Below are 12,167 nucleotides of genomic sequence, written 5' to 3'. Positions count from 1 at the left end.
TGCCTGAAATTCCCCTCTCTCTCCTCTATTGGCACATTAACCCATTTATTTTAAACGGGTTTAAAATAGTTGAGTTATCCACTTCTGTAACACTAGGCTTCTCCTTGTCTCCTGTTGCACCATTGGTGTCTGCTCGTTCAGCCCCTATGTTTCTGCTCTCTCAACTCACTGCCGAGATCCCTCCACCTTGCCCATTACTCTCCCGGTTTCAAAAACCTCCTCAAAACCTTTCTCTTTGGCTCCCACCCTAACCATCTCCATTTTTTCCTCCTGCTCTGTCTCGTATTTCTTGTCCTTCTAACTGTAAGCGACGATGCTGTTGAGATATGAATGAAGAAATTTCACATGAATATGTACAGCATTTGTACACAAGTATCCCATGGTGTAATTTCAAGGAACCCAAATACAAAGAATATAGATGCATTTAAGGGAAAGCTAGATAAACACATGAGGGAGAAAGGAATAGAAGGTTATTCTGATATCGTTAGATGAAGAGGGGTGGGAGGAGGCTTGTGCGGAGCATAAACACCGGCATGGACCAGTTGGGCCGAATGTCCTGTTTCTGTGCTGTAAATTTTATGTGCAATACCTGTATTTATCTGTAATATATTAAAAGGTATTTGTTATGCTTTACTCATGCCTCTGTCACACCTGAATAATGCCTACTTAGATAACTATAAGTACGAAATTATCCACACTCATTATTAGACTTGCTTTTCAGTCATCCAACCACAGATAGCGCTATTGAGTGTCTCAAACCCTGGCTCCCAGCTTTTTTTTTATATTCGTTCATGGGATGTGGGTGTCGCTGGCGAGGCTGGCATTTATTGCCCATCCCTAATTGCCCTTGAGAAGGTGGTGGTGAGCCGCCTTCTTGAACCGCCGCAGTTCGTGTGGTGAAGGTTCTCCCACAGTGCTGTTAGGAAGGGAGTTCCATGATTTTGACCCAGCGACGATGAAGGAACGGCGAAATATTTCCAAGTCGGGATGATGTGTGACTTGGAGGGGAATGTGCAGGTGGTGGTGTTCCCATGTGCCTGCTGCTCTTGTCCTTCTAGGTGGTAGAGGTCACGGGTTTGGGAGGTGCTGTCGAAGAAGCCTTGGCGAGTTGCTGCAGTGCATCCTGTGGATGGTACACACTGCAGCCACTGTGCGCCGGTGGTGAAGGGAGTGAATGTTTAGGATGGTGGATGGGGTGCCAATCAAGCAGGCTGCTTTGTCCTGGATGGTGTCGAGCTTTTTGAGTGTTGTTGGAGCTGAACTCATCCAGGCAAGTGGAGAGTATTCCATCACACTCCTGACTTGTGCCTTGTAGATGGTGGAAAGGCTTTGGGGAGTCAGGAGGTGGGTCACTCGCTGCAGAATACCCAGCCTCTGACCTGCTCTTGTAGCCACAGTATTTATATGGCTGGTCCAGTTAATTTTCTGGTCAATGGTGACCCCTAGGATGTTGATGGTGGGGGATTCGGCAATGGTAATGCCGTTGAATGTCAAGGGGAGGTGGTTAGACTCTCTTGTTTGAGATGGTCATTGCCTGGCACTTGTCTGGCGCAAATGTTACTTGCCACTTATGAGCCCAAGCCTGGATGTTGTCAAGGTCTTGCTGCATGCGGGCTCGGACTGCTTCATTATTTGAGGGGTTGCGAATGGAACTGAACACTGTGCAATCATCAGCGAACATCCCCATTTCTGACCTTATGATGGAGGGAAGGTGATTGATGAAGCAGCTGAAGATGGTTGGGCCTAGGACACTGACCTGAGGAACTCCTGCAGCAATGTCCTGGGGCTGAGATGATTGGCCTCCAACAACCACTACCATCTTCCTTTGTGCTAGGTATGACTCCAGCCACTGGAGAGTTTTCCCCCTGATTCCCATTGACTTCAATTTTACTAGGGCTCCTTGGTGCCACACTCGGTCAAATGTTGCCTTGATGTCAAGGGTAGTCACTCTCACCTCACCTCTGGAATTCAGTTCTTTTGTCCACGTTTGGACCAAGGTTGTAATGAGGCCTGGAGCCGAGTGGTCCTGGCGGAATCCAAACTGAGCATCGGTGAGCAGGTTTTTGGTGAATAAGTGCCGCTTGATAGCACTGTCGACAACACCTTCCATCACTTTGCTGCTGATTGAGAGTAGACTGATGGGGCGGTAATTGGCCGGATTGGATTTGTCCTGCTTTTCTTGACAGGACATACCTGGGCAATTTTCCACATTGTGGGGTAGATGCAAGTGTTGTAGCTGTACTGGAACAGCTTGGCTAGCGGCGCAGCTAGTTCTGGAGCACAAGTCTTCAGTACTATAGCCGGGATGTTATCGGGGCCCATAGCCTTTGCTGTATCCAGTGCACTCAGCCGTTTCTTGATATCACGTGGAGTGAATCGAATTGGCTGAAGACTGGCTTCTGTGGGGCTAGCGGGAGGAGGCCGAGATGGATCATCCACTCGGCACTTCTGGCTGAAGATGATTGCAAACGCTTCACTCATGTCCACAACCAGCTCTGCTATCACTAAGAGTAAGGTATTTTGTAATTATATTGTGTTTTAACAATGAGTGGAACTTACTTTCCGAATGAATGTGGTGGTACGAGGCAGAATCTGGTAAATGGGGCCAGCATGCCAGCGAGCAATTGATGATATAAATAAATGCAACATAAATATGTGGGTGAGGGCCAACTGCCAGTTAGTTATATTGATGAATGCAGCCTCAATAAATTTTAATGGTCAACAAAGGAAGTGGGCCATTTAGCAAGATGCTGCCTAAGTAAATCTTACTGGTTTTTGGGAGGGGGCGGGGTGGGGGGGCACCATGCCAGCCAGTAATTAAATACATTAATGAATCTGTCCTCATCACATGGACTCGGCTGGGGGAGGAGAGTGTGCCAGCTGCAAATGTAATAAAGAAATGAATCTGCCCTCAATGTGTAGTCTCCAGCTTCAGGAGCAGCGGGCCAGCTAGGAATTGATAGATAAATAAATGTGACCTCAAAAGGTGCAATAGAATTTTGCAGGGAGCTGTACCCCCTCCCCCCCAAACAGCAATTAATCAAATAAATAAATAAATAAACCTGCGCTAATCAAATGTAATTGGGCTTCAGTGACACCAATGCAGATGTGCATCAATAAGTTGAATAAATCTGCCCTAAATACATCCAATAGGACCTTGGAAGGAGAGCCTGGTGGCTGCTAATTAATAAATAAAATACCCTGAATATATGCAGGGAAAGTAGCCCATCCATAAATCAATCAATTAAATGAATAGTAACTGAATAGACACAGTCAAGCTTGGAAGCATCAGGACAGCAACACATTAATTCACTGGTTCTCTCACTTCCTGTCACCACCATCACATCATAACCACTTCCTTATAATACACTATTTCCTCAGACTTCCCACCAGCAGTGCGACAGAAGATTCACTAGTAATAGTCTTACGTAAGGTGTGCATTTCCTGTAGGTGTCACACTTATTTCCTGTAACACTTTCCTCGTCACAATTTATTGATGACATCCCTGTTCTAAAATAGTGTATCGTCCGATTTGCCATGAGCAATGCCATGGGAGATCTGCTAGTATAAAGTGAAGATAGAACCCATCTCAAGGGTCAGAAAAACTTCAAACCAGCAAGCCTTGCTGAATTTTAAGTATCTTCCAGTTTATGCTGTCTTCACTGTAGGAAGTACAATAAAACAGTCTGACCACCCGCAATCTATTGCTAATTAAAAAGTGTCTATATGCAGTGCATTCACGCCCCATAGTTGCTCAGCCTGATCACAGTTGTGAGAAGCTGCTGAACGGATACTACCACACAGGGAGGGAGGGGACAATCTGAGGAGAGAACCCCCAGGCTACTTTTGTGTACCCCTTGGTGGCCAGGTTCAGAGTGACATTGGCGAAGGGTTGAGAGAAAGTTGCTCGCTTGCACGCCTGGCTGTGGATGAGTTGCAGCCACCTGAGAATAGGATATTTACTGCTTTTCTTCTCCTCTTTCCAGGCTGTTTTCCATGTCCAGGGCCAAACCCTAATCCAATAGCGTTGGGTAGCCGCTGGCTTGCTTATGCTGAAAACAAGGTAAGGTGGACCTTTTTCTTTGTGTTTTATAGAGCTGGATGTAAACTGTAACTTTATAAACACAGCAAAAAAAAAAAGTTGCTTGAATGCACAGATTAGAGCTGTAAGCTAATATCTGATTTTCAGTTGTGTGCCCTGAGTACCATTACATTCAGCATGTGTGACATGCCAGCAGGGGACAATAGGGTGCATGTCAGTTCAGAGAAACGAGTGCGAAAATGAAGACATTTTAACTGGTATCTTCAATGTTTTTACCATTATGATGTATTTTTTGCTGCCGGTTATGAATGTGCAGGGTATAAATTCGTCGGCTGCCGGTTTGAAGCCCGAATCAGGAGGTCTGAGTCCTGACCCAAAATTGGGCCTCAGGCCTCTCATACTAATTGGATGAGCTGTAGCGCCTCCACAGGCAGCTCGCACATTTGAAGAAATTAATATCGCTTGCCTCGCCGGGGGTGGGGGGGGTTGCGGAGTGGCAACGGGAGGTGGGCGGGAGAGCGATCGGAATACTGTGGAGCTGGGGAGCATTCCTGCTTCTCCTGGCTCCACAGCAACTATTTAAAAAAAAATGTTTTAGTGAAGATAACTTAATCAGTTGCTGGGCGACCACCACCATACAGTGAGTCCCGAGAGGTGCAGGCCGGACTTCTGCTCCGTTCTGCGATATCAAATTTCGGCGATGGGGCCTAAAATAGTCATTAGGCCCCTCATTTACGCCCATTTTAGGCAGGCTAATGTCTTTCAGTTGGTTCTCAAAATTGGCCCTCGTTGCACCAGTGTAATGCCCGTAAAATGGGTGCAACGAGGTTCAATTTCTAACCCTGCATTTCTAGACTTGTGGGATTAACTTTGAGGGCCTTAAAAGTTAGCTCCAGCCACTCAGTTATACTTTTCTAATGGTGTTGTTTGAGAGATGAGTCTATAATGAATTATTTTCATTGAATGCTGAGAACTCATTTGCTGAGAATGAGTCCTAATTGGTGGCCTAATTGAGGGATAATTGGACCAGGGCATGCAGACATTATTCAGTTCCCAATTTAAAATCAAAAGTTCTGTCGTTATTTTTATATATTTTCATTGTAAATTCCTATGTCCACTTTATAATGGTAGCTACCTATGTAAACCTGTCACGCTGTAATTACACCCTCCCGCCAGTGGTTACACTGTAGTACCTTCACTGGCGGGGTCGGGGGGGGGGGTGTAATTACAGCATGTCAAATTTACATAGGTCGTTACCATTATAAAGGTGGCCATAGGTATTTATAATGGAAAAGTTGACAGGAACTGCATGCAGATGCAAGATTTTTAATATATTTATTATAGATTGGTGTCTGAAGTGTGTGCATATGATTTGTTTATGTAATAGGAAGCATTTCTTGTTTTTAATCAAAATTTTAAGTTCTGTATATTTAGATAAATGACAATATTACAAATTATTTGCCACAAAAATTTCTTGGAAGGAGAAAGAAACTCGCCACATCTTTTTGTTCCTACAAGTCAATAGGAATTACTAATCGCTACTGGAGTTGTGTTGCTTTAGCTAATGTTACTGTCTGTCTTCTTGCCCCTACTCAGCTCATCCACTGCCATCGTTCTCGTGGTGGGGCCTGTGGAGACAACGTCCAGTCTTATACAGCCACAGTCATCAGTGCCGCCAAAGTGAGTCCAGCGCTGACCTGAAGGGACAGCGAATTAACTGTTTGCTGCCTTTATGCTGCTTACAGGAACCGAAAACAACTGTAAACCAGGGCATGAAATCAAGGGGCACAACGCAGCAAAATGCTGTGAAGCATGAAACTTGAGACTAAACTCAGTTTCAAATGTTTAGTGGCAAAATGGAGTCATTCATGTCTAGTTTGATGCCCCTTACATGTTGCTTTGTAAATCATCGTGACATAGTCAGGGCTATTGAATATGCATTTCTATTGACTTCAGCAATTTGTTTTCTACGTACATTGCAAATTGGTCAAAAAATATGCAACTAAGTATATGATGAATGGGAAAGAAGTGGCAGAGGGAGACTTAGAAAGGAAACTGGGAGTGATGAGAGACTCATCACTTTCAATGTCTGGACAATGTGGTGAAGCAATTAAAAAGTCAATAGAATGCTGGGATATGTATTCAGAACAAGTCTCCAGAGATTCTGTTGGGGCTTTACACTGGTCAGTGAAACTTTACAGTGCAGAGAAGAGTAACAAGACTGATTCCAGGTGAAAAGTGGACTATCTATGAGGAAGATGCAGAAGCTTAAAACCTACAGTATGAGTAGAATGAGATTAAGGAGGGGCCCTATTGAGGTAAATGTTAACTGTTATAGATAGAGTAAACCAGGAATGTTACCTCAAATGAATCCAGGAAAGCAGGACCGGAGGACATAGATTTAAATTAGTGAGAAATAGACATATAGGGAGGAATTTTTTTACTTAAGTTTATCATTCTTTGAGTAAAATTTGGCAGGTGAGGTAGTAGAGACAAGAGCATTGCGAGTGAGGCTGAATGTTATAATGGGAAAGTTAGGGTACTAAAAGGGTGAACTTTGGGCCGAATGGCCGATTCTTGTCCTTATGGCAAAAAGAAATTCATGTGCACTGAGGTGTATGTTTTTTTTCTCTGTCGCTATTCCCCCCCACCCACCCCCAATTTTCCGAAAGCATTGACTGCTGCTAATTGACGTTTTGATTCTATAAGATGCTGGACACCCTCTGATACATCGCCTAAGTGACCATTCTTCATTGGTGACCCTAGATAATGAGGTGAAAGCTGGGTACTCAATCATAGAGGGCACCCAGCCTCACTCGAACCTGACGTCTACGTGCATTTTCTGGCAGATAGCCTTCAGGAGCCAGAATCCCGGCCTCATTTATCCCTTCCCATTGCCTGGAGGCCATGACAAAATTCTGGTTCCACATGAAACTGTGATTCAAATTCTTTGTGATTTGAAGTTTTGAGTTAGTTGTATGGGTTGTAAGCATCGATACTTGTTGTCCCTCTACATTGGTTCTGTAAGGCTGTGACTGTCAATGCCAGATGATGATGAATGGCTGTGATGTTGGTCACTCGCTCAGTCAGGAAGAAACAGGAGATCTGAATGAAGAGGAGGGAAGGACAAAGTACAAAATAACGACACCAACAACAAATTTTGTTATCTTCACAAATAAAAAGCAATGGCGGTATGGCATCAATTATAGTTTGGAAGATCCTCACTTTTATGAAATTTCTGAAAGATATTTCTTATTAATAGTTTGCTCTGAATTTCTACAAAGTGAAGATTACTGTGTGAACATGGGTCATTCTCTTAATAGGGGGTGATTGAACTGATAAGTCAGTAAAAATGATTGAACTCTGGCTATTTTCACCCAGTTTGGCTCACTTCTCTTCCGGAGGCTCTGACATTTGCTGCTGGTACGGGAAGTCCTCCAATATAATTGGTCATTGGCCATTCTTCATGCAGACTATTCAACAGCGGGAGGGACATTGAAGCCAGATCAGATCCTGCTCTACCCCTATGCCCACAAATTTCCAGCGTGAGTCACTGGATACATGAGCAGGAACAGGATTCTTGGCTGCTTTTGTTTTTTTTTCCCTTTCTAACTTCGAACGCTGCTGCCAATTGTAACACCTCGACATCTGCCCCAGATGAGATAATTTTGAGCTTTGTTTCCAGATGTGAAACTCAGAGTTAAAATGTTGGAAATTGTATAGCGCAGTGTTGGGGGTTACCATATTCCAGATGAGACATTTAAACTGTAGTCTTGATGTGATGAGAATTTCATGACATTAATTCCGCAGATTAGGAGGTTTACCCAGTTTCTTGATAAACATTACCCCGCCCCCCCACCCCAAAAATAATTTACCAGTACACTGCTTTCACCTGGGCTTCAGTGTTAACCAGATTTACATTCTCACTTCATTGCTCTATTTAAATATTTTTATTTATTTAAATGGCATATTTAAATATTGGTTGAGTAGATTGTTCTATATATATATATACACACACACTGCCTATCTAAAATGATGTGAGCCTGTGCAACTTAAGGTTTTTTCTCGAAGTCGGGTAAAAGTTAGACGACTAATTTTCATTGAAAATAAAAAAAATTTTGTAGCATCCAAAGGGTTAATCCACTATAAGAGACAGTTACAATACTGAGAACTCACCTATAGACTGGAAATGGTTAACCCATATTTGATAGCAATGATAAGCAAGTGTGACACTTCTCTGTCAGCGTTGTAACAGTACGTTTTTGTCAGACTTGAACTTTGGAAATTTTGCACGTTTCAGAGTTTTATTTGACCTGTAAAATTATATCTGATTTGATTATGCCTCCTGACAATTTTGTGTTGTGATGGGCTCCCAATCGTCTCTTCACACTCGATTGGGATCCTTTTGAGACAGGCTGCCACCTTCCTCACCTGTCCCGTATCGAGCCTGAGGTGAAATCTGTGCTGGAAAAGTATGGCCATTTTCTTCAGTGTTTTAACGATGTAGGCAGATGGCGATAACATGCTTGTGTACTGTAGTGAGAAACTTGGGATAGGCTGGTAAATTGAAGAGCTCGACCTATCCTTTGGTTAGTTGGTCTGTCTTCAGTTCACAGCCACTGTACACATACACACTGTTGCTTAAGCATGTGTGCTTTTTAGTTGAATAGTCTGTAAGCGAATTATCTTACTCTTGTAAATGGTTTGCCCCCTCCTAACTAATTAACACTTATGACCTGGAAGAAATCTGTGTGTCCACCAATTAGCAAAAGCCACTGATTTAAAAGAGCAGTTTGCAAAATAGCCACAATTGTGGTCTAACTAAACTTCTGTATTTGCCCATTTTAATTTTTTTCTGCGCCAATCAACCAACCGCCAATTAACTGATGGTCTTTTGTAAGTTGGCACAAAAGAAATGTGTTTTGTCTTGGGCTGAAGCTAATTGCCATTGATTACAGTTGGGCTGTCATTGTTGGCACATGTTTGCCAAAAAACAGTAACTCCCAAGCCTAAGTAATTGTTCACACCTAAATCGGAAAACATGCAATTATTGTGACCTTCTAACTTCTGCATGATGTCCAGAATTCCATAAAACCCCTTTAGTTCTATCACTATCTAATTACTGTCTTGGCTGCTTCCATCTGCTTTAGGTTGATTTAACCCTAGGGTAGTTAATTGCTTTAGTGAAGCCTGTTTCTGTATTCCCCTGTTACCTGATAGCCTCTAAATGAGCCCTAACAGCTTACGTGAGAGCAGCGCCATTAGCTTTAATGGAGGGAGCAGCTGATGCGGCATTTAAAAGGTTAATCGGGCTTCCTGGTCATGTACTATCGTCAATACTGTGTGGCGCCTGATTATGTTGGTCCGTGGAAGCCCTTTCACAACAACCCACTAACAGACTTTGTGTAAATTGCCAAATCATTAATAATTGAAACAAACGCTTGGCTACTAATTGATCATCTGTAATGTGTTTTCTAATCACTGCAGTTAGAGTTTTTAGCACTAATCAAAACAGTTTCCCATTGATCCGAGTTTGTTCTGGCTGGAGACTGCTGTGTTTTCTGTGTCTGTAAGGGAGGGGTGGGGGGGACTTCGATGCTGGTTTTAATTGTTTCCTTTCTTCTTTCCGTCTCTCTCTGAAATTGATACAGACACTCAAGACAGGACTCACCATGTTTGGGGAAGCAGTTGGGCGGCTGGCTGGCAGCTTGCCCTCGGGGGCAATTGAGGACGAGGTTTCCACACATAGCTCTTCACGACGTAGCCCACACATCCCTGGAGTTGTCACAATCATCGATACCGAGACGGTTGGGGAAGGACAGGTAATGTGAAAAGCCACAAGCCCGACATTTTATGGAATTCTTGCTCGGACACAATCATTATTTGGGTCTCATAAAAATAGCTCTTGTATAGCAAAAACCTATATGCAGTGTCTTTGGTTGCCACCTGTTCCCAACTCCAGAACCTGTTGGGGGAGAGGAAGGGGATGGAATTGTAGCTTAAATTCTTAGTTGTGCTTTGCTGTCAAAGAGAATTAATTGAAAACCTTAACAACTAATTAATGCCTCTACATCGCGAGACAGAAGTAAGTGGATAAAATGGACTTCTAGTTTAAAAGTCAGACTGTGCCTGATTTTACGTTTGTAGGAGAAACTGAAATTGTAGGTTGAATTAGATTACACATTTCAGAAATTTCTGAGGAACCCACTTACAAATTGGACTGTCTGGTTCAAAACTAAACGGGTGGCAACCCTAGCACTACCCCCTTGTTTAACCCCCTTTGGGTTTCAAGATTGTTACTGATTTAACCAACAGTACAAGTATTACCATCTAGTTGGAAGCAGTAGAGATACCTAGAACTCAATGAGCTGCCAATTAATGTGGACATCCCTTACATATAGTAATGGGACAGATTTAATTCTACAGGCATTAAAACAAACCAAGTGACCATTAGCTAACAAAAATCAAAAAACTGCAGATGATGGAAATCTTAAAAAAACAACATGGAAAATGCTGGAAACGCTCAGCAGATCAGTCAGTGTCTGTAACGAGAAACAGACAAGTTAACGTTTCAGGTGTAGACCCTTCATCAGTCTGAGATTTCAGCCTCCAACTTTCACAGTTTCCTGCTGGTCTACATACACTAGCCTGACTTTATTAGTCTTTTTATGTGGTATGCGATAGAGACTTTCCAGTAAATTGAGTGCCAAACAAATGTTTAAACTCGGGACGTCCGTAATTGTTTATCTGGATTATCAGAACTTGGGATGTGGTTAACTAAACTTAATTTTAACCAGCATCCATTGCAGCAGCTGACAGTCTATTCTATAGGTCAACAGTTCAAAGCATGTAAACATTATTCCGTAAGTTTCAGTGTGCTTATGGCTCCTCAAAAGCTTGTCCTCTAGCTCTCCTACTCTAGTTTTGCTTTAGGGTAACATGCATGAGGCAAGACTGAGTGCAGGGTAGAGTGTGTGGCTACGTCTGTGGGCTTCACTTGCTAATGAGCAGCTTCGGTTTATTGATTTCTTTGGTAAGGTACAATTGATACAGTTTATTACAATTTCACTTAATTTTTTTCAAAAATAATCTCTCTGTCAATATTGATACATTCAAACCTTTGAGGTAGATTTAGCATAATATATTTTACAGAAGTATTGCTGTGTTGCAGACCAAGTGTCAGTTTGGCTCAGTTGGTAGCACTCTCGTCTCTGAGTCAGCAGGTTATGGATTCAAGTCTCATTGCAGGATTTGAGCACCTAATCTAGGGTGACACTCTATTACAGCTCTGATGGAGTGTTGCATTGTCAGAGGTGCTATCTCTCAGATGAGACATTAAAATAAGGCTGTGTGGCTGTTCAGCTGGATGTAAAACATCCCATGACACTATTTGAAGAAGAGCAAGGAGTTCTCCCAGCAACATGTCCAACATTCCTCCTTCAAACACCATCAAAAAAAGATTAACTGGTCATTCCTCTCATTTACTATTGTGTGCAAATTGGCTGCCACACTTGCCGATATAATAACTATATCAGATGGTCTAAAGCAATGCTGGAATAAATCTTTATTTAAAAAAAAATCAGCCATATGAGGTATTAAATATTATGCAGTTACTGGCAGTTGAAGAGTTAATATCTGTCTGGATCTGATGATGTTATCCTAACTTGAGGTGCTTCTGTGAGTTGCCTTCCACTATCTGGCTCAGTAACCTCTCTTGATCAATTCTTTAATGATGATGTCATGAGGTGCCAACCCCCGATATCCTAGATTTACGACAGACGGAACGACATTGAAGTGGAGTATCTGCCCTTTCTCATAGTTCTGGCCCCATCCCTTGCATTACTTCTCCGAGACAATCTACTTCAGTTGAGGGAAAAGTCTTCCCGCACACCCCAGTAATAGGAAGGACTGAGACTCAAATCTGTGACACAACCATGCAAATCTTCAACAGCTATAGTTGTGTGTGTCGAGTCTGTGTTTTGTTGTTGAAATAGGAGACTTAATCCTCGGTTTCCAGTACTATCATGTGTCTTACAAAAAAAGTTCCTAAACTTTAAAAGCAGGACTGCAGGTGGAAAATGCCATAAAAAGGGATTCTGGGTTTTAAATATCAGGTATTAAATTC

General features: G+C 42.7%; 1 protein-coding gene across 7 annotated transcripts in view; it reads left to right on the top strand.

The window, feature by feature from the left end:
• The window catches only part of bcas3 (BCAS3 microtubule associated cell migration factor), a 666,368-nt gene that overhangs the window by 113,833 nt on the left and 540,368 nt on the right, over positions 1-12,167 (top strand). For all 7 annotated transcript variants that reach the window (XR_010968541.1, XR_010968542.1, XM_068008504.1 and 4 more), the window contains exons 10-12: positions 3,987-4,063; positions 5,639-5,722; positions 9,694-9,864. Coding sequence is in view for 5 of the 7 variants with exons in the window: in XM_068008504.1 (XP_067864605.1) it covers positions 3,987-4,063; positions 5,639-5,722; positions 9,694-9,864 (332 nt within the window). In the remaining 2 variants the exon portion in view is untranslated. The remainder of the gene's footprint in view (positions 1-3,986; positions 4,064-5,638; positions 5,723-9,693; positions 9,865-12,167) is intronic.

The sequence above is a fragment of the Heptranchias perlo genome, chromosome 28 (genome assembly GCF_035084215.1).
Source record: "Heptranchias perlo isolate sHepPer1 chromosome 28, sHepPer1.hap1, whole genome shotgun sequence".
NCBI lineage: Eukaryota > Metazoa > Chordata > Chondrichthyes > Hexanchiformes > Hexanchidae > Heptranchias > Heptranchias perlo.
The sequence above is the reverse complement of the archived record's forward strand: the minus strand, read 5'-3'. Positions and strand labels throughout refer to the sequence as shown.